The sequence below is a fragment of the Saccopteryx leptura genome, chromosome 9 (genome assembly GCF_036850995.1).
Source record: "Saccopteryx leptura isolate mSacLep1 chromosome 9, mSacLep1_pri_phased_curated, whole genome shotgun sequence".
Taxonomy (NCBI): Eukaryota; Metazoa; Chordata; class Mammalia; order Chiroptera; family Emballonuridae; genus Saccopteryx; species Saccopteryx leptura.
The window spans coordinates 50,693,690-50,714,470 of record NC_089511.1 but is presented as its reverse complement, the minus strand read 5'-3'; the positions used below and the strand labels follow the sequence as shown (position 1 = coordinate 50,714,470).

Here is a 20,781-nt window from a genome sequence, read left to right as displayed (position 1 = left end):
ACACTTTGATAATGACGGAACATCAGGTTTGAAGGATATCAGCATGAACTGCCGGCCTCTACAGAAACCTGGGAGAGCCAGGAAAGCATAGAAAGTAAGGGTGATACCAGACGCATTTCATTTCAAGTCTGATGAGCCTGCATTTAGGATTTTCCAGCTGGGCAGCTTTGCCGAAGCATTTGGGAGATGGGCTTCTAATTCGGCTTCTCACACTCACTCACACACAGTCGGACGCACAACTGGGGCGCATTCAAACTCTATGTACAGTAGGTGGCATATATGAATGTATACGTATATATTTAAAAAAAAAATAGCTTGACATCCAACAAAGACACGAAGGCAACGTGAGGTGCAGTGAGTCTGACTCTAGAAACGTGCACAGCCCCGCAAGTAGTGCCCATTAAAATGAAACATTTCTGAGGATGAGACAGACATGGCAAGCGGGAGGGGCGGGGGCCGACAGACAATACAGAGACCCGCAGCTCCCCACCGACAGGGTGCCACATGGCCCCGGCGCATAACCCCGGCTTACTGTGGGCTCTTGGGGTAGAAAGGCAGGGTCACATGGCTGAGATCCTGGATGTCGAAGGCGGTGGGTTCGGCAGAGATCGCCTGCCGCTTGGTGCGCGGCTCGCCCTGCAAGGTGCTCGCGCTCTGCTTCTGAGCCTGCTGGGTGGCCGGCCGGATCACCGAGCGGTACTTGTCCAGCTCGTTCTGCAGCTTCTGGATCAGTTCATCCTTTTGATCCAACTCCAGCTCCAGCTCGTCGATGAGAGCATCCCGCTGCCTCAGCTCCTCGATCTTCTCCTGGAGCGCGTACTGTAAATCCCGCAGGGTCCCCATGCTCCTCCGGGCTGCCGCGGCTCCTTCCTGACGCTACTCCGCGTCTTGGGGCTTCCTCCCCTCTCCGATCAACTTTCCCCAAAGTCGCAGCTGCTTCCCGAGTGCAAAAGCTTCCTACTTGAGACCAAAGCCAGCTCTGGCTTCTGAGCATGCCCAGTCCGCCGGCTCCAGCCACCGAGAGTTTCAGTGCAGATTCCACTTCTCGGGGCTGACGGAGAGGCTGAGCGTGGGGATGAGCAAAACAGCAGGTTCGCCCAGGGACTAAACCTGATTCGCGGTGGGCGCCGCAGGGGCTATCGCCGAGCCGGCGGCGCAGCGCTGGGGCAACAGGAGCAGGGGATGTGGCCGCGGCTGCCAGGCAGCGGTTCGTCTGCCCGGGTCACTTGCGCTAAGCGCCAGAGGAAGCCAGCCGTGCGTGTGGGAAGCCTGATAACCCTCTCGGGTGCTCCAAGGGATGTGCAGGCGGAGCGAGGAGGGAACACCACTTTGGGGGTGGGGAGGTGAGCGGGAAAGGATAGCAAGGACTCCGCGCAAACAGGGAAGGTTTCAGCCAGCTCCAGAGCGGACCATTCTTTAGGACGACAGACTACAATCCTGGCAACGTATGAGGGCAAGAGCGCGCTCTGCATCTTAAAAGCTTTGAGGTCTGGAGGTATTTTGACCAGCCTCACCGAGAAAGGTTCCCGAGCGAGCCCTGTGTCTGAACTCTCCCTTTCCCAAACCACCTTTCATACCGGGAGCGGGAGCACAGCACACAGGTGGCTAACGCTCCAAAAGAAACTTGCCTCTCAGGAGATAAGAGCCACTCTGTGCCTGGAAGGGATTCCCCCCCCCCCAAACATCCAGGTGCCTTTGGGGAAGGAATGGGGGTGCTTCTGACCTTTCCCCCCTAAGCGTTGCCACTCTCTGCCTGCCCTTTCCACTCCTTGCAAACTCAGGTTAATTTTTTTACGGTAAACACCAAAAGGGGTTTGGGTCCTGGAAGACCACTCAGCTTCTCCACTGTCTCTTTCACTTGAGCGAGTCTGCAGAATTGTTTACAGATGGGCCTTGCCACTTCTATTTGCTTAATTTGGGGTGGGAGGTTTGGAGGTGATAAGAAAAATCATTGTTGAGCTCCAAAAAGTTTATCCTAAAATTGAACCATACCTTTAAAAATACTCCTTCCCTGACAACCAAGCTGTTAGGTCTGTACCCTTCCACATGAATAACAAGACACAAACTTTGAAAAAGAGGGACTATCATAAAGACAATGGGGGCTATACCACCCCACCTCTACCCAGCACCACACCTAGCCCTGCCCACTCAATATTTCCTAAAATGATGACAACTAAGTCGTATTCTTTCTGTTCAAGAGTAATTCTGTCATCATTGGAACATCATTGTTTAAAATCTCCAAATATTTACTTAATACCTAAATTTCTAATATTTATCTAAATCTTCACCAACTCATCCAATTTTATAGCATCATTATTAGCAGTCCTATAATTACTATTCTTGGGCATTGAATGACATAAACTTAATGCCTTATTTGGCTATTCCTTAATAATAAAACAAAGTAGACAGATAATAGTTTAAAATTTAATTGCAACCCAGAACTATTCACTAGAATCTAAATTTAGTCTTAGAAAAAAAAACTTGCTTACTTTCACTTTTGAATATACCAATTTTCTATGTGAGCTAAAAAAAAAAGAAAGAGAAGGAAGGAAGGGAGGTAGGATGAAAATAGAGAGGGAGGGAGGGAGGGAGGTAGGAAAGAAGAGAAAAGAAAAGAAAAGAAAAGAAAAGAAAAAATACAAGAAAATACAAGAAAAGAAAAAAGAAAGAAGGGAAGGTCAAGCTAGCCAACAGCAAGTTAGCAAGCTTTTTGATTTAAAGTGATGTAAAGAGGTGTAAATGACAAGAATATATATAATCCTCAACATTCTTCCACACAAATTATAATCTATTCTCTTAGTACAGGTGACATAGTCACTTAATTTGCCTGCTTTCCAACACAGACCTGTAATATATAAAGCAAATAATTCCCAAAACATGATCATATATAATGCACAAAAATAGTAATAACTTACAAACACTGATAGCAGGAAAAATAGTTATGAATTATAATTGTCTTAAGTAAAACTAAACCACTCAGAAGTACTATAGCTTTGCATAACTGACACTATTCTAAGAGCTTCTGTGATATTTTCTTTCACCCAGGCAAAAGACCAAATTCTTATCTTTCTAAACTATGGGAATTCTTTAATTCCACGGGAGAGTGTTTAAATGACTTTTCCTACCAATTTATTATACAGGTCTATGAGGCCAAGAGTTTATGTCTAAAAATATATCAGAAGCAATGTATAAGAAATATCATTAGATAACTGCCAAGGGGGGTTATATTTTAAGATTCATTTGAGGTTTATATGGGGTTACTTGATGTCCCTGAGCAGCACAAAGTAGAGAATATTCTTCTTCATTTGAAGAAAGCCTGTATACATCTATAAATGAAAATAGAAATGAAAGCAATTTCCCCCAAATAAAAAATTGCATTTCAACCAAAAAATATTCAGGTATTCTTGAACAAAAGTTAGGTTAACACTAAGTTTTGTAAAAATTTTTCACTATTTAAACTCCCATCTCTACAGGCAACCACAGGATATATCCATGTGACATTTTCATTGTAAATGGGAGTCTTGTGATACAAACTACCTATATTCCATGATGAAGCCCATATTGGAAGTCAGAAATCTGTTGCAATAACAAAGAAGGTAAACAGTCAAGAATAAATGACTATTAGAATTGACTTACATTTTAAAAGATGTTCAAAGTATAAGAACATATTTAGTTATACTAACCTGTATTATGAAAAATATTTTAACTTTTTTCTTAAATACCTAATAATTGTATATGCAAAACCCAGAATTCTAAGCTATTCTCTTCTGTTCTTGCAGTTAAAATAAATATTTTAAGTAAGTTTCTCAATGATGTTCTTGACTAGTTGTTTAGCTCTTCCGGGACCTGATTTTCCATCTCAACCTTTTGAGTTATTCCCATATTTTCTTAAACATCTTTTGCATTGCACTTGGTAAACGCTAGGAATAAATTTTATGTGAAAAAATCAAGGTCCTGCTGTTAAATTTCAACCAATTTTACTATGTATCTCATGATAAACTTAACTGACTCTAAATTTTAAAATCAAAGATCAGGGACAAGTCCACTTTCTGCTCACTTAAAAGTGACTGCCACACACCTGGAATAAAGTGAACTAAAATGACAAGTACTGCGCTCTCCAATGCTCATGTGGGAGGCTGTCTTGTGTTAGATGCTAAAACAGAAACAAGTTAACTTTGAAGGAATTGAGCTCATATCCTAGAATACCATAGTCAGCTCAGCAATCTCTCTTTGTCATAACTGTAATGGAAGCAGAGTTCTAGCAGTGAGACCAGAACAACCTGTGGCAGATTGATGCCCAACCCTCATGGGTGAGAATAAGTTTGTCATGCCTTCCTTAATAAAAACTCAGAATTGTTTAATAAAGTATTCAATAATGCAGCTTTATCACGATGCTCGCTATTAGAAAATAAAATCTGTAGAATTTATAATCCTTCACTAAAAATACAATTTGCCTCAAAAGAACTGTGATAATTTTGTCATCCAGTTGCCCCTTTTCACTGAGTGACAAGTTTGAAATTTTATTCTGGTATTTCATTTACATATCTTGAACTGCAGGAAACAAAACAAACAAACAAAAAAAAAACATAGCTAAGTTTTGTGGGCAGTGGAAGCATGCCTCAGAAAACTGGTAGCAATAGTAAGGATCCTTACAATCTAGATATGAGAGTGACTATTACTGGCAGGCACACTGGCTTGCTCTGAATTGCTAATCCTAATCAGGATCACAATAGAAATAACAACTTTCTTCAATTTTTAATGCATGGCCGGCACTGTTCAGGCAACCCTACAAATTGGTCATTATTATTATTGTTTCCATTTATATTTCAGCAAGTGGCAGCACAAAAGCACCCACCTCATAAATGGCAAAGCCTAGATTCAAATCCAGACTAATTCAGAGCTCAATCCCTTAGCCCCGCCCCTCACTGCCTTCTGCAGGAATTCCAGCTTTTGTTCCTGTCTTGGTTCTGAATCTAGAGAGATAAGAATGTCCTTAACATTAACTACCATAACTGTGAGGCTGGGGAAGTAGAAAGAGAATAAATTTGGAAAATCCTAAAAAAGCATAAAAAATATTTTTTTTAAATGTCTTTCCCTAACATTATCTTCACTCCAGTACCATTCCATTCTAGTTTAGGATGATCATCTGTACCCATTTGCTTGAGGTTGTCCTGGTTTTAATACTAAAATTGTTTGGGACTGTCCCGGTTTTAAAATGGAAGTCCTGGGTACCCCTTGGTCCTAGACAAACCAGGACAGCTGGCCACCCTAATTAATTCAGGATTGCTAAGCCTTTCTATTTTATAAATATTTTCAAACTTTTCTCTCAATATTACTGATAGAAAAGTAAAGCAAAGAAATATATATAACAATAATACCTATTACTTTAGGCACATTACAAATCCATTTATACTTTTTTGTGTGTAAATATGTTTCATGGAAAGCAATCAGCCTATTCCAAAGCCTAATAATACACCACAGGAATTGTCTTTGGACTGTAAAAGGCAATGAATCAGACAATAGAAGTTTAATTACACTTTGATGAATTAGACAAGAATTCAAGGCTCTTCTTTGGTTTACTGTTCTAGAAATCTAGAATTTAGACACATTGGCTTCTTATGGATTAAGTACAGTATGTTAAGCACCTGTTTCTTTAATTCTTACAGAATTATTCTTATGATTATGTTTTGTTGATATTTAAATGGATATAAGTAAAAGTTCTAATGATTTAAAGCCTCTAAAAGTTTTTTAAAATCATACTACTGAGAATGATATGTTCTGCCAGGATATATACATATCATGTTTTTATATCAAAAATAAAACATTAACCATTAATGATGAAAAACTCATTGCAGAGACTTAGAAAGTAAAAGTGCATTGTACTATAATTGCTAATGTGCTTAGAGTTTAATACCAAATTAATGTCATGCCTAATATTAGTTGAAATGAATTCTTATAGTCCACAGCTTCAAACAATGGTAAGTTATTGTTGGCATCAGCCTAAACTAGTGCTCAAAACATTCATGCACTAGCTAATAAAAAGAACATTTCTTTGTGATGTTAATAAGCTTCCTATTTCCAGAGACCAGAAAAACTAAAAGACTTCTAAGAAGAAAAATATTAGGTTTTATTTTTTTTCATGAATGGAAAAATTTTAAATGCATAAAATGGATTTACTTTATTTTATTTTTTATTTTCTAGTGAAATGAGAGGCAAGGAGGCAGAGACAGACTCGCACATGTGCCCTGACCAGGATCCACTTGGCAAGCCCCCTACCAGGGGATGCTCTGTCCATCTGAGGCCACTGTTCCATTGCTTGGCAATGGAGCCACCTCAGCACCTGAAGTGAGGCCATGGAGCCATCCTCAGTGTCTGGGGCCAACTTGCTTGAACCATTCGAGCCATGGAGAGAGAAAAGGAGGAAGGGGAAGGGTGGAGAAGCAGATGGTCGCATCTCCTTTGTGCTGTGATGGGGAATTGAACCCAGGACTTCCACACTCCAGGCTGACACTCTACTGCTGAGCCAACTGGCCAGGGCCTAAACTAGAACTTTAAGTTTTTTTTTTTTCCAAAAACTTTTACTACGTTTTAAGCCCACTGAATATATACATGAGAATAAACATTATCATATCTCTGAATCTGGTTAATAAGTTATAGTTTCTCACTTTCATTTCAGGGAATCTCATGGTATATTAACACATGTTTTTTTCCTAAGTTAATGCATCAGTATTTTCCACAAAATATTCAAAAACATTTGCAAAAGTTTTGGTTTTGAAAATGGATTTGATATTATGTGACCTTTGAGAGAATAACTCTGGAGTCAATTATTTGTTGTTGCTTTTATATTAAATAGCTTTTAAGAGATTACATAATTTACTAGTTTTTCCCTACATGTTTTGTTATGAAAATTAAAAGTAAAAAATAAAACTACATTTTGCTAGTGAACTTACTAAAATTAGTAAGATGGGAAAGTACTGAGGATATAAGAAACAATAAAATAAAATATTGAGTAAATTGGATTTCTAACAGTAAGTAAAATCAATGATTTGGGCACAGGAAATAGGGCAAGACAATTGTATTGTGAGAATATCAGGGATTTGGAGGAGAGGGAAGTTGCAGGCAAAAAGGCTAAGTAGAGAAATACACAGAGATCTTCATGCTCATTTACTTAATGGACAAGCAAATATCACCTAAATTCTAATTGAGTTAACTTTTGATATTGTGACTGGTATAGAATAATCATGAGATGGAAATTCAGAAATCCATCACCAATGATAGACAAATGAAGCAGGGGGATGGTAAAATAAATGGATACTGTTCTAGGACTAAGATATGGTACATAATGTTTATGACGGCAATATCCTTGGAGCATCACTAGAGCCTCAGGCTTGGGCCCACAAGATGTATATATTTACTGCACATTTGAAACTAACTGTTAAATTATCAGTCAATGTTCCCAAATACACATTTTTTTTTGTATTTTTCTGAAGTGAGAAATAGGATGGGAGAGGGACAAATTCCTGCATGCACCTGACCGGGATCTACTTGGCATGCCCACTAGGGGGCGATGCTGTGCCCATCTAGAGTGTTGTTTGGTTGCAACTGGAGCCATTGTAGCACCTGAGGCAGAGGCCATGGAGCCATCCTCTGTGCCTGAGCCAACTTTGCTCCAATGGAGCCTTGGCTGCAGGAGAAGAGAGAGATAGAGAAGAAAGGAGAGGGGGAAGGGTGGAGAAGCAGATGGGTGCTTCTCCTGTGTGCCCTGGCCAAGAATTGAATTCGGGACTTCCACACACCAGGCCAATGCTCTACCACTGAGCCAATCCACCAAGACCCGAAATACATACACATTTTTTTAGGTACAAATTCAATAATTTCTTCCTTGTCCAGATTGAATTTTTTAAAATTTATTTTTCAAAGTATAGGCATTTATCTGGTGGGTAGGAACACTTTAAATATTAGTGGTTCAGATTTAAACTTAAAAGATTATATATATATATATATATATAAATATATATATATATATATTTATAAACACCTATATAATAAGTTTCCAAAAACAGCAATTTATTAAGTATCATACAGTTTTAATGTCCCATGTAAGTAAATATAAAATAAAATAGATTTTTATACCTTAAAAAATGTTTATTTGATTTTACAAAAAGACTAGAAAGAGGGGGAGGGGGAAGGAGGAACAGGAAGTTTCAAGTCATAGTCAATTCACTTTAGTTGTTTATTAATTGATTGCTTGTCTTATGTGCCATGACCTGGCAAGCTCAGGGTTCCAAACTGGTAACCGCATCATTTTAGGTCAAGGATCTGTCTTGAGTCACTGCATTAAGTAAGAATGTTTGTACTCAAAGATCAGAATTAGTTTAGGGAGCTATAGAAAACTCATTTAAGTTCTCTATCAATTATAATACAGCCAAAATTCTCACCATCTAGCTTCTTCAGAAAGTGTCTATTTAATACCAGTTTTAAGTGGAAAAACATAACGGAAGTTTTTGAGACATTTATCTGTAGACTATTAAAAGCAATTGCTGCCATTAGGAACATAGACAACTTAGCAAAAATTGCTTATTTTCACTTTGCAGTTGCCACTGGTCAGATCTCCTATCAGTACACAGCAAGTTACATTCTCTTGGGAGTTGCAGAACTGAAACATAGTTAATGTCTCAGCATCTCCACATGCACTCCACTCTTTAATTTATTGGTGCTACTCTCACGGATACTCCCAAATATCAAGTATTATTAAAGGACTGATAGCAACATTTGCCGTGGTTTGTTACCCTATTCTTTCCCACCTCCTGGGGAAAAAAAGTGAGGGTGTCCTATTCTTTATTCATAATGGATATCATAAATTTTTGAACCAGGATGGACTAAGGAGATTAAGTGATTCAACATCTTAATTTCAAATTTAAAGCAACTTATAGACTAAGGCAGAGGCAAGTTTAGAACCCAAGTCTCCTAATTCTCAGCCTAGTGTTCTATTTTATTCTTTCACTTGGTATTTTGTTATTTCTTCACATAAAAGTCTAATTTGGTTCACATGGAAATCCCACCTCATATCTGTTAGTAATTAATAGCTGGTTAAGACAATTCAGAACACTAATTTTCTGCAGAGAACAAAATATATTAAAACATCTTTGAAGTGTCTGATGAGTTCTACTATGCCTCTCCTTATGTTCAAACCATATGTAACTTTTGTTGTCACTATGAGGATCTACACGAAGGGGTGTGTGTGTGTGTGTGTGTGTGTGTGTGTGTGTGTGTGCGTGCACGTGTGTGCGTGCATGTGTGTGTGCGCACATACACACTTGCACAAGGCATGCACATAACATACGTAATCATGTGGTTTTTCTATCAACCTACATTTATGGCAAAGTAAAGGTGGGCCCATGAGATGGGTGGACCCCATATCTTTGGTATTATATCTTATTGACAAAAATCTAAGTGGGGAAATAAAGTAAACCATCTTGCTCACTTTTTCTCTCTTTAGATACAGAGCCTCAAGTTTTCTCACTACATGGTTTTAAAAGCTCCAAAATTATAAAAGACAACCAATACCAAGAAAGAGAAAATTTGACTCCAACTCATAGAAATCAAAAGATAACACCCTAAACCTCACATAGAACCCTATCAGGATTCAAATGTTGATCCTTGATTGAGTTCCTAAAATTACGTAATTTATATTAGACCATTTGATGTTTTTAAGATATGAAAACTTTAGAATATGACAAAAGGCAACTTTATTTTTTTAATGGAGCATTTTACCAAATGGGCAAAAGAATAAAAAACAGTAAAAATGTATTTCAAAATGCATTAAAAACGCATTTATACTTTTACATTATTTTCTGAAAATAACTTTGTATTTTAATATTCTAAGTATATTTTTAATCACTAATATATCTATAAAGGCAATTGTCAACATTAACATATTACATAATTTTCATAGTCTAGAGAGTCATGAAATATTTAATTGTGAGAAATTGGAATAATTTATGAAAAAATACAAATAACCACAAAACATATGGTCATGGCTAGTGCAGCAGCCAAGCTCAGTGGTCAGAGAACAGCTTTGCCAGCAACCTAGTAACTCTAAATGAGAGCTCTCAGCCAAAACATATAATACAATATAGTATTTTGTCAAAGTATGAACTGAAAATCACTAGTTTCTTAAAATGCTGATTACTGTCACAAAAAAAGCGTTCCATGGTCTAAAGCATTTGGCAGATACTGTGAAGAGTTAAATAATACAGATCTCTTTCTACATTATTTCTTAGAACTTTTTATTTTGCAATATGTATTATGACTCTAAAATAAATACCCAGTAGATATTTACAGTTGATTTAAACAACTGGACTTTCATGTAATACACTAACTGTTGAAACGGAATATTTATGACATTTAATCATTTAAAAACAAGTCATTACAAACTACAAACCCCTACCCTATTTGTGAAATTCCTAATCAGTATTTACATACACAACCATATTGGAGACAATAACACACAGTGCTGGTCCCATCAAAGTACTGTCAGCCACCAGTATCTCCCCTTTAAAACCACAATTACCCAGCCAGTGACCACAGCCAATGACATGATGGAAAACCAGGAATATGTGACAAATTTGGTGCTTACAGGAAGGGCTAACATTGCCATTTGACTCATTCTCACATTTCTTCTCCTTAAAATTAAGCTGGGTCACAGAATTGCTGCTCAGGTTGGTAAAATATTCAAGGGAAAATTACAATGGGACTGTAATCAGGACAGCAATGGATTAATTATTAATTACATAAATTACATAAATGTTATACTGACCTTTTAGTCCTTTAAAATCTTCAGGCACTAAGCGACTTTATTTTAACATTTCAGAGCTTTTCCGCTAGTGATTGTCTGTAAAACCTCTCTTCTAACACTTTCACTATGTGGAAATCCCAAGCCCATCACTTCCCCATTACCATCCTTCCATCTTTTGAGTCATTACCTCAATAAATTCATTCTTCAGTTCTCTTCCCCCCCCCAAATATCAATTCTTCAGATACTCCTTCTGAATCATCCCCATAATATTTTCATTAAAATTGCACTTATCGTGATTTATAATTATATAATATTTGCAAGGATGTTTGTTAAATAGCTCTTATCCATTAAACTGTAAACTCCAAGAAAACAAGAAACTATGTCTATTCTTTCCACCAACACCTAGAACAAATAGTCACCCTCTATAATTTGTTAAGTTTGTTGAATGAATGAAGTAGGACTAAATGAACAAATTCAAGAAATATTTCTTTAATATTGCAACACACCACTATCAATAAATAGACAGAAAATTTGTCCTTTTTCTCTCTTCTCCATCAAGAGATTGAGCCAGGCCCTGGCCGGTTGGCTCAGCGGTGGAGCGTCGGCCTGGCGTGCGGTGGGACCCGGGTTCGATTCCTGGCCAGGGCACATAGGAGAAGCGCCCATTTGCTTCTCCACCCCCCCCCCCTTCCTCTCTGTCTCTTTCTTCCCCTCCCGCAGCCAAGGCTCCATTGGAGCAGAGATGGCCCGGGCACTGGGGATGGCTCCTCGGCCTCTGCCCCAGGTGCTAGAGTGGCTCTGGTCGCGGCAGAGCGACGCCCAGGAGGGGCAGAGCATCGCCCCCTGGTGGGCAGAGTGTCACCCCCTGGTGGGCGTGCCGGGTGGATCCCGGTCGGGCGCATGCGGGAGTCTATCTGACTGTCTCTCCCCGTTTCCAGCTTCAGAAAAATACAAAAAAAAAAAAAAAGAGAGAGAGAGAGATTGAGCCAATGATTTGAACCAAATATCCTTTGATGCAATATGGAGATGAGCTTCAGAGTTTGCACCCCTCCCTTATCTGTCTCTCATAAATACAGGCATCATAAGTCCCAGAAACTTCAGTATGATTACCCTGGAAGGGCTGCTACCCTACATCCCAGATCTCAGTGAGGAAGTCTGCAAATCACATGCCTTAGTGGGATTTAAATAGCACTGATTTTCTGTGTTTTTCTCGGAAATATTTGTGATATCTGTTGCCCTTGGACAAATAGTTCAAATGTGATCTAACCACTGAAAATAATCATCTTAGGTAAAACCTTTGAAACTATTATGACAAAAATTAGCCTGAAATATGTGTTAAATACAGCTTCGAAGTGAATACAGGTAATGAATTTCTCTGTAACATTATATAAAGAATGACATAAGAAATATGGGGAATTTCCTGAAAACTGATGCTCTAGCTCTCTGTGATTCTGCATGTTCTTTCTATATATAATAAATCACATATATTACAGACTTAGTTTAGAAGGGTGTTTTTTCTCTTCCACCAGAGAAAAAACAATATAGACAGCATTCTTTCAAAAACATAGATGCCTGTTTAAGACCCATGATAACAGTGTTTTCAATTTGTCACCTTGAAATATTTCTAGAAAATAATATTTCTTGTTACTTATCCACCTTTTCTTATTATACCTAGACAGTCAATTCTTTTTTTGTTTGTTTGTTTATTTGTTTTTTGGCTTTCTGGGGGGGGATGGGGGAGGTTGGGGTTTTTTTGTTGTTGTTGTTAAGTGAGAGTCAATAAGGCAGGCAAGCAGAGAGACAGACTTCGCATGCACCCCAACCAGGATCCACCTGGCAAGCCCCCTACAAGGCAATGCTCTGCCCATCTGGGGCCATGGCTCCGCTGCTCAGCAACTAAGCTATTTTAGCACCTAAGGCAAGGCCATGGAGTCATCCTCAGTGCCCAGGGCCAACTTGATTGAACCATTCGATCCATGGCTGCAAGAGCGAAAGAGAGAAAGAAAGAGAGAGAGAAAAGGGGGAGGAGGATGGGTGGAGAAGCAGGTAGTCACTTCTCCTGTGTACTCTAACTGGGAATTGAATTTGGGACTTCCACACACCCAGCTGACGCTCTACCACTGAACCAACTGGCCAGGGCCACAGTCAACTCTTTTTGTGTGTGTGTGTGGCAGAGATAGAGAGAGTCAGAGAGAGGGACAGACAGACAGGAAGGGAGAGAGATGAGAAACATCAAATCTTCGTTGTGGTTCCTTAATTGTTCATTGATTGATTTCTCATATGTGCCTTGACTGGGGGGCTACAGCAGAGCGAGTGACCCCTTGCTCAAGCCAGCAACTTTGGGTCCAAGCTGGTGTGCTTTGCTCAAACCTAATGAGCCCACGCTCAAGCTGGCAACCTCGGGGTCTCGAACCTGGGTCCTCTGTGTCCCAGTCCGATGCTCTATCCACTGTGCCACCTCCTGGTCAGGCTACAGTCAACTCTTTTAATAAACTTTTAACCTGCCATAATCTCAGAGTCTTTCTTACTTTTAGGCTTATAATATATTGTCTTCAAGATTCAGTGCTCTTTCATACAACACTGGCAGTATCTTTAGAAACAGTAATTCTGTAATATCTTTTGTTTCTTCACAAGTTCTAGCTACTTCTTCAAAAAGCTGACTGCTTTCTCTGGAGTTGGCCTGTTTTTAATAATCCTTCTTAATACTTGCATCTTTTTTTAAAACTATACATGTCATTGCATGTTTTTGAAAGCAGATTATATTTAAAAAGACACTCATAAATTATACCAGTGATTGTTAACCCATACATACTACACTCTACCTGATCACCTCATGTACAATAGCTTTGGAAGTTCAGGTCAAAACAACATTCAAAAAGTGAATTTATCTCCAAAAGTCATTCTAATTCAAGTATTTAGTTCTGAAATTCTATATCCTTTTCCTTTCTCTTGTTCTTTCTTTTGTTCTTTCTCTAGAATATCAGAATAGGCCCTTCAAACAAAACCATAAACTTAATTCTACAGCCAACTGAACATAAAGTGCTAACCTTTGGGTGTTAGCCACAATTGAAATGTTAAACAGTTATTTAATTAAATTAAAGTATACAGTTCTTTAATGCAAAAAAGGAATATTTCTCAGAAATATGTTTCCTATAATTTCAAAAAGTCTGCTAGAAGGTTTCCTAAATTCTTCAAATTTATCACAGTTGAATATAAATTTTGTGATAAAGGTAACTTTTGTGAAATTTACAAAAACCTAAGCCAAAACTTTTCCTACAAAAAATATGAAAAGAAACTCCTAGTTGTGCAAAAGAAGTCAACTTTTGAGATAAAGATTCAAAGCTCTGCACACATATGCCCAATAAATCTCTAGAAATGAGTCTTTACCTTGCAATAGTATAATTCTGATTCCGGGTCTAAATGGAAATCTAACTTTCTGACTTGCAACTGCCTGAAAGTTTTGGATCTTCAACAAAACTCTAGTGCTAATAGCTATTTGAAGGTAAAAACTCCCTTGACATTGCATCACTTATCTCTAGTGGTTCTTATTTATATCTTTCTTTCTAAGAAACAGGAGTTTCATTCTACAGTTATCAATGTATATATATTCTCTTAGAAGCAGTATTTCCTAAGATATATATATCTCACAAAAACCAGGTGATATTTCAAAATGTATATGAAGTGATAAAAAAGAAGCATTTGATTTTTTTATTAAACAAGAACATCAGAAAAGCAACCAACAAGTCAAAAAAAGTTGTTCTATTATGCAAATGATATGCAAAACAAACTTTTATTTCATTGGTAAAAATGCACTATACAGAAGGCTAAAAGTACTGGAATCTTTGCATATTCTCTGATCCCCTAATTTTTGTGAGCAGTACATATATGACTAATAGAAATTAAGCTTTATAAAAGGAGATATATCTCATTGAGATATGCATACCTTTCTGTATATAAAAACATATTCCTTATTTTTGTTAAAAATATTTTTTAGAAAATACATTCTAATTGAGATTTAAATTTGTCACTTTTTAAAAATACAAGGTTAAATAATATTATATGATTGTGAAATTTATACTTCTCTTTTATATGGTTTATGTTATTTTAAATACACTTCCATATATAGTATATAGTTTGAGCAAACAGTACATTCTTTGAATTTTTCTCTCAGCTATTAAATACTGATTTCTGAGGGCTAAAAAATAGAACTAAAGGTACAATTGCACCCTCTACCGTTCAAATGATCTATTCCATATTGAGCAGAGCACTGTTTATGTTTGACATGTTCATTAGTAAAGTAATAGGTAAATCATATTGGCTTCCTTTTGACGTTAATTAACAGATTCTCAAAATATTAAACTCTATTGATTAGTATTTCTTTATTAATACAAATAGAAACTTGATTTTATATAGTTACTGGGACCAAACTAATTTATGATAAAAATTACTTAGCAAGGTACTTGAAATGTAAAATACTCATTAACTTATTGACAATAAATTGCAATGTTGATCATCTTTTTCAGATTAGTCCTAACAAGAAAAAATATTAACCCATTCAGGCCAATAATTAGCATACACTTTTATTATTATTATTTTTTTTTGTATTTTTCTGAAGCTGGAAACAGGGAGAGACAGTCAGACAGACTCCCACATGTGCCCGACCGGGATCCACCTGGCACGCCTACCAGATGCTCTGCCCACCAGGGGGCGATGCTCTGCCCCTCCAAGGCTTCGCTCTGCCATGACCAGAGCCACTCTAGAGCCTGGGGCATAGGCCAAGGAGCCATCCCCAGCGCCTGGACCATCTTTGCTCCAATGGAGCCTTGGCTGTGGGAGGGGAAGAGAGAGACAGAGAGGAAGGAGGGGGGGTGGAGAAGCAAATGGGCGCTTCTCCTATGTGCCCTGGCCGGGAATTGAACCCGGGTCCCCCGCACGCCAGGCCAATGCTCTACCGCTGAGCCAACCGGCCAGGGCCTTAGCATACACTTTTAATAGTATATCAAGTTTACCTATTTTTTCAAGTTAGAAATGAGGATAAACATTAATGTTTTTCTAAAACTGTACTTCGAAGTTCTAAAAAAATTAGCGTGCACATCCTCCTATGACTTTCAACACTTAAAAATACTATTGTGTATCATGGTGGAGTTAGGACATGCCTTTGTATTTCTCCTTAAATTTACAACCAGTCAGACAACTATAATCTAACAAAGGTTCCTGTCCTTGACACACAGACATACCTTTGAGATCTACAGATTGGTAAATCTGATGGTGGGACAAGGAGAAGGATGAAGACAGTGTCCATAGATGCAGTTTGGCATCCACCACAACCCCAACTAATGCAGTAGTGGTGAAGGAGTCAGGCTGTGGCCCTCAAACGATGGCCTGGAGGAGGGTAAGAGTGGCAGAAGCAGCATCTTGCTGGAGAAGCCAGCTTCTTCCCTTCTACCCCCATTGCTGTAGAACCTGGTAGCAGTAACCTAGAGGTGGTCAATCAGCACAGTGGTACCAGCGACCATTAGTAACAAGGAGGCAATACTGAGGACTCCTCACCACCACCATATCCTCCACCACAGTGGTGGTACCCCAAACAGAGGAGACTTGGCCACAGTGGAAACAGCCACCACCCTGGTGAGTACTAGGCAGTATCCATGCCTGAAGCAAAACCCCACAACACACACATATACACTGTGACTGTGGAAGCACAGCAGCACAGGTAAGAGGAAACAAAAACTTGCATTATATCACCATCTAATGGAAAACAAAAGAAAGACCTCAATCAATCTGCTAAATTGAGACTAAAGCAGTATCCAACCAGAGGTTAATTTGCTACCTCAAATTTATAGTCAGAGCCTGACCAGGCAGTGGCACAGTGGATAGAGTGTCGGACTGGGATGCAGAGGATCCAGGTTCAAGACCTTGAGGTCGCCAGCTTGAGCACGGGCTCAGCTGGATTGAGCAGAGCTCACCAGCTTGGACACAAGGTCGTTGGTTTGAGCAAGGGGTTACTCGGTCTGCTCAAGGCCCACGGTCAAGGCACATATGAGAAAGCAATCAATGAACAACTAAGGTGTCGCAACAAAAAACTAATGATTGATGCTTCTTATCTCTCTCCATTCCTGTCTGTCTGTCCCTATCTATCCCTCTCTCTGACTCTCTCTCTCTGTCCCTGTAAAAAAAAAATGTATAGGCAGAGAAAGGACCAAGTACCTTGAATAACCAAAGTAACACTCAATGTAAATCAGAAAGAAAGTGCAAAGTCTCCAAAAACTAAATTCAAAGTTATGGAAGACTGTGATTTAAGTGGCAGAGAATTCAAGATTGCAGTTATGAAGAAACTGAAAGAGATACAAGAAAATTCAGGAAAGCACTTCAATGAGGTTGGGAATAAAATTAATGAACAAAAGAAGAAATTTAGCCAAGGTATTGAAACTATAAAAAAAAACACCAGAAATTTGGGAATTGAAGAAATCAATAACCGAGATGACTATATTAGAGAGTATTGGAAATATAGCAGACCAGATGGAAGAGAGAATTAGCAAGTTCAAAGAAAAGAAGAGACCTAATAGAGTCAAAATAAATAAATAAAAGACTCCACAAGAACAATCTCACTTCATTAGTCAGAGCAACAAAAAAATCATGGATCTCCCAGAAAGAGAAGAGAGGGAGATGAAGACAAAGAACCCATTCAAAAACATAATTGATGAGAACCTCCCAAACCTACGAGTTTGTATTGATATTCAAATATAAGAAACTAATAGTACACCTAATTATTACAACAACAAAAAAAGACCTTCTCCAAAGCACACTCTATTAAAACTGTCAAAAATTAATAAGGAAAAGGAAAGAATTCTCAAGAAAGCCAGAAAAAGAAGACAGTAACATATAAAAGAAACTCCATCAGATTATCAGTAGATTTCTCAGTAGAAACCCTAAGAGCCAGGAGAGACTGGAGTAATATACTCAAAATATTGAAAGAGAGAAACCATTAGCTAAGAATAACATATCCATCAATATTATCATTTAAAAATGGAGGAGAAATAAAGGCTTTCCCTAGACAAACAATAGTGGAACAAATTTACCACAAGACCTGTATTGCAAGAAATATTTAAAGGAGTTCTTCTACCTCAGACAAAAAGACAGAAGGATACAAATCTGAGTATGGTGACAGACAGAAGCAAAAAATTGCAATTCTATCTAAGAATAGGTTATTGAATGCTTATTTATAATATAAAAGTTAAGGAGAAAAGTAAATTATTAACAGATTTAATGGGAGAAATGGACAAATATACAATAATAGTAAAGGGCTTTAATATGCGACTCATATCAAGGATAGATCTTCCAAACACAAAGTTAACACAGAAATATTGGCTTTAAATGGCACATTAGATATGATGAACATCATAGATATAGAACTTTACATCCCCAAATGACAAACTAGGCAATCTTCTCCAGTGCATATGGAAGATACTCAAAGACAGACCGTATAATGAAACATAAGAACAATAAATTTAAGAAGACTGAAATCATACCAAACATCTTCTTTGACCATAATAATATGAAACTGGAAATCAACTTCAAGAAAAAAGCTGAAAAAAGTCACAACTATAGAAGAGATTAAACATGTTACTAAACTATTAGATCAAAGAAGAAATCAAAAAAGAAATAAAAAAAGAAGAAATCAAAGAGAAATAAAGCCTTTCCTTCCCAAACAAAAGTGGAGGGAATATTTTTTTCTGCTGTACTAATGTATTCCATCTTTCAAAAAGGACACCATTTTAATATTACTTAACAATATGTTAAAACATTGCCAGGCAGGCCTCTGTGTTAATACAGTCCTAACTCTAAACAGACAGGATGGTGAGTACTGGGGTAGGTTCGGTTTTGAACTTTTTCACTCTGCAGGGATCTTACACAGGCTGGCTACAAGTCAACATTCAGACACAAACAGTACCACATGATTGTGTAAATAGTAGATTGTTGAAATCAAGTGCCTGTCCCGCTGCTTACCTGCTCATGCTGGGAGCTAGGTAGTGGATGACAGGACAGAGTGAACAAGATGCAGAGGCTACAGAGCCATGTGGATAATGCAAATTTGTCTGCAGCCATGGCCCAGGCCTGCCAGGCCGTGTTGGTGGAAAAATTGGCAGGAGCTATCATCCAATCTGATGTCTAATCCAATGACCCAGAACTACCATCTTTGGCTCACAAACTACACTGACTGGAGCTAACAATAGGGGTGGGAGATATGTCCTGCATCTGGGGTTCCAGGTGCCGTGGTCCACCTGGCAGGGCCTGAGTGAGCTACATAGGTGCCTCTCCAGGCAGTCCTCAATCAGAAGGAGATAAATAAAAATGAAAATACAACATATCAAAATTTGGAGGATGAAGTAAAAGCGGCACTAAGAGGGAAGTTGATAGCATTACAGGTCTAACTCAGTAAACAAGAAAGATCTCAAACAAGCTATCATTACACCTTAAGAAACTAGAAGAAGAACAAAGTCCAAAGTCAGTAGAAGGAAAGAAATAATAAAAATCAGTGTAAAAATAAATAAATAGAGAATAAAAAGAAAATAAAAAATTAATAAAACAAAAGTTTTTAAAAAGATGAACAAAATTGAAAAACCTTAGATATACTCACTAAGAAAGAAAGAGGACAGACTCAAATAAAATTAGAAATAAAGTTATAATAAATTCCTCAGAAATATAAAATAACTATACAGGCATACCAGAAAGGCTATATATCACCAAACTGGACCACCTAGAAGAAAGAAGAATTGGAAGACCTAACTAAAGCAATCACTAGTAAAGAAATTTAAACAATAATCAAAAACCTTCCAAAAACAGAAGTCTAGGACCAGATGGTTTCACTGCTCAATTCTACCAATGATTCAAAGATTTAATATCTATTCTTCTCAAAGTCTTCTAAAAACTTGAAGAGGAGGGAATGCATTCTAACTCATTTTATGAGGCCAATATATCTCTGATTGCAAAACCAGGCAAGGACATCACACACACACACACACACACACACACACACACACACACACACAGAAAATAAGATGCCAATATCTCTGATAAATAGAGATGCAAAAATCTTAACTTTTGTTGAGAATTACACTGGGGAACAATTTTTTTTTCTTTTTATCTTGCATTATGTTTTAGAACTATTTCTATATATATCTGCATCACTGATTCCAAATCTGAAATCTGTTTTTTGGTGCATGCTCTAGTTTTTAGGCAATTTTAGTTTCTTTTTGTTACAGTTAATGGGATGCATTGGTTTTATAATTGGAGTTAAAAGGCAATGACTCTTGCATAAGGCAATTAATGTTTTACAAACATCACCTTTACATAATTGTAGTTGTTTTTAAATGTAAAAAATTATTATCTGATAAAAACACCCTCTTATTTTGTTTTCAGATTGAATCATTGCTTTTTCGAGTAAGTATAAATGTAAGAATAGTCATGACATCTTCTGTTATATATGTGGCTGTTACACACTTCAATGTCAAAGGCGCAATATTTCATCATTTGTGACACATGCATATATTGCCTATTTTCAAGTTCCCCTTGGCAATCAAGAGAAGAATTGGACTCTTCATATTGTGTGTCATAGTTGTGAGGAAATGCTTTGTGACTGGAAAAAAGGAAAACGCAAAGAAATGCCTTTTGGTATTCCCATGGTTTGGTGTGAACCTAAGGACCACAGCAGTGACTGTTATTTCTGTCTGATCCATACAAAAGGCATTGGCAAGAAAAAATGGCATATGATCGCATATCCTAATATTCCTTCAGCAATACAAACTATCCCACACTCTGAGACACTCCCAGTTTCAGTTTTCAATGGTTTTATTTCTTCTAAGGATGAAGAAAGTGAACATGGCGACCAAGTGTATTTTGATAAGATGCATGAGGAAATGGTTGTAGAATCTGAAGGTTCTTCTTCTGATACCAAGCAGTCATTAACCCCTCAGCAGTTTAGC

At 37.9% G+C, this 20,781-nt stretch overlaps 1 protein-coding gene across 2 annotated transcripts in view; it reads right to left on the bottom strand.

Moving 5' to 3' along the window:
• Nucleotides 1-20,781, bottom strand: part of PRKG1 (protein kinase cGMP-dependent 1) — a 1,422,417-nt gene that overhangs the window by 1,320,847 nt on the left and 80,789 nt on the right. The window contains exon 1 of one of the 2 annotated variants that reach the window (XM_066349796.1): nt 533-1,209. The exons of the other annotated variant lie outside the window; for it this stretch is intronic. Coding sequence (XP_066205893.1) covers nt 533-843 — 311 coding nt within the window. The 5' untranslated portion in view covers nt 844-1,209. Of the gene's footprint in view, nt 1-532; nt 1,210-20,781 lie in introns of those variants that run through there. 2 annotated transcript variants of the gene reach the window in all.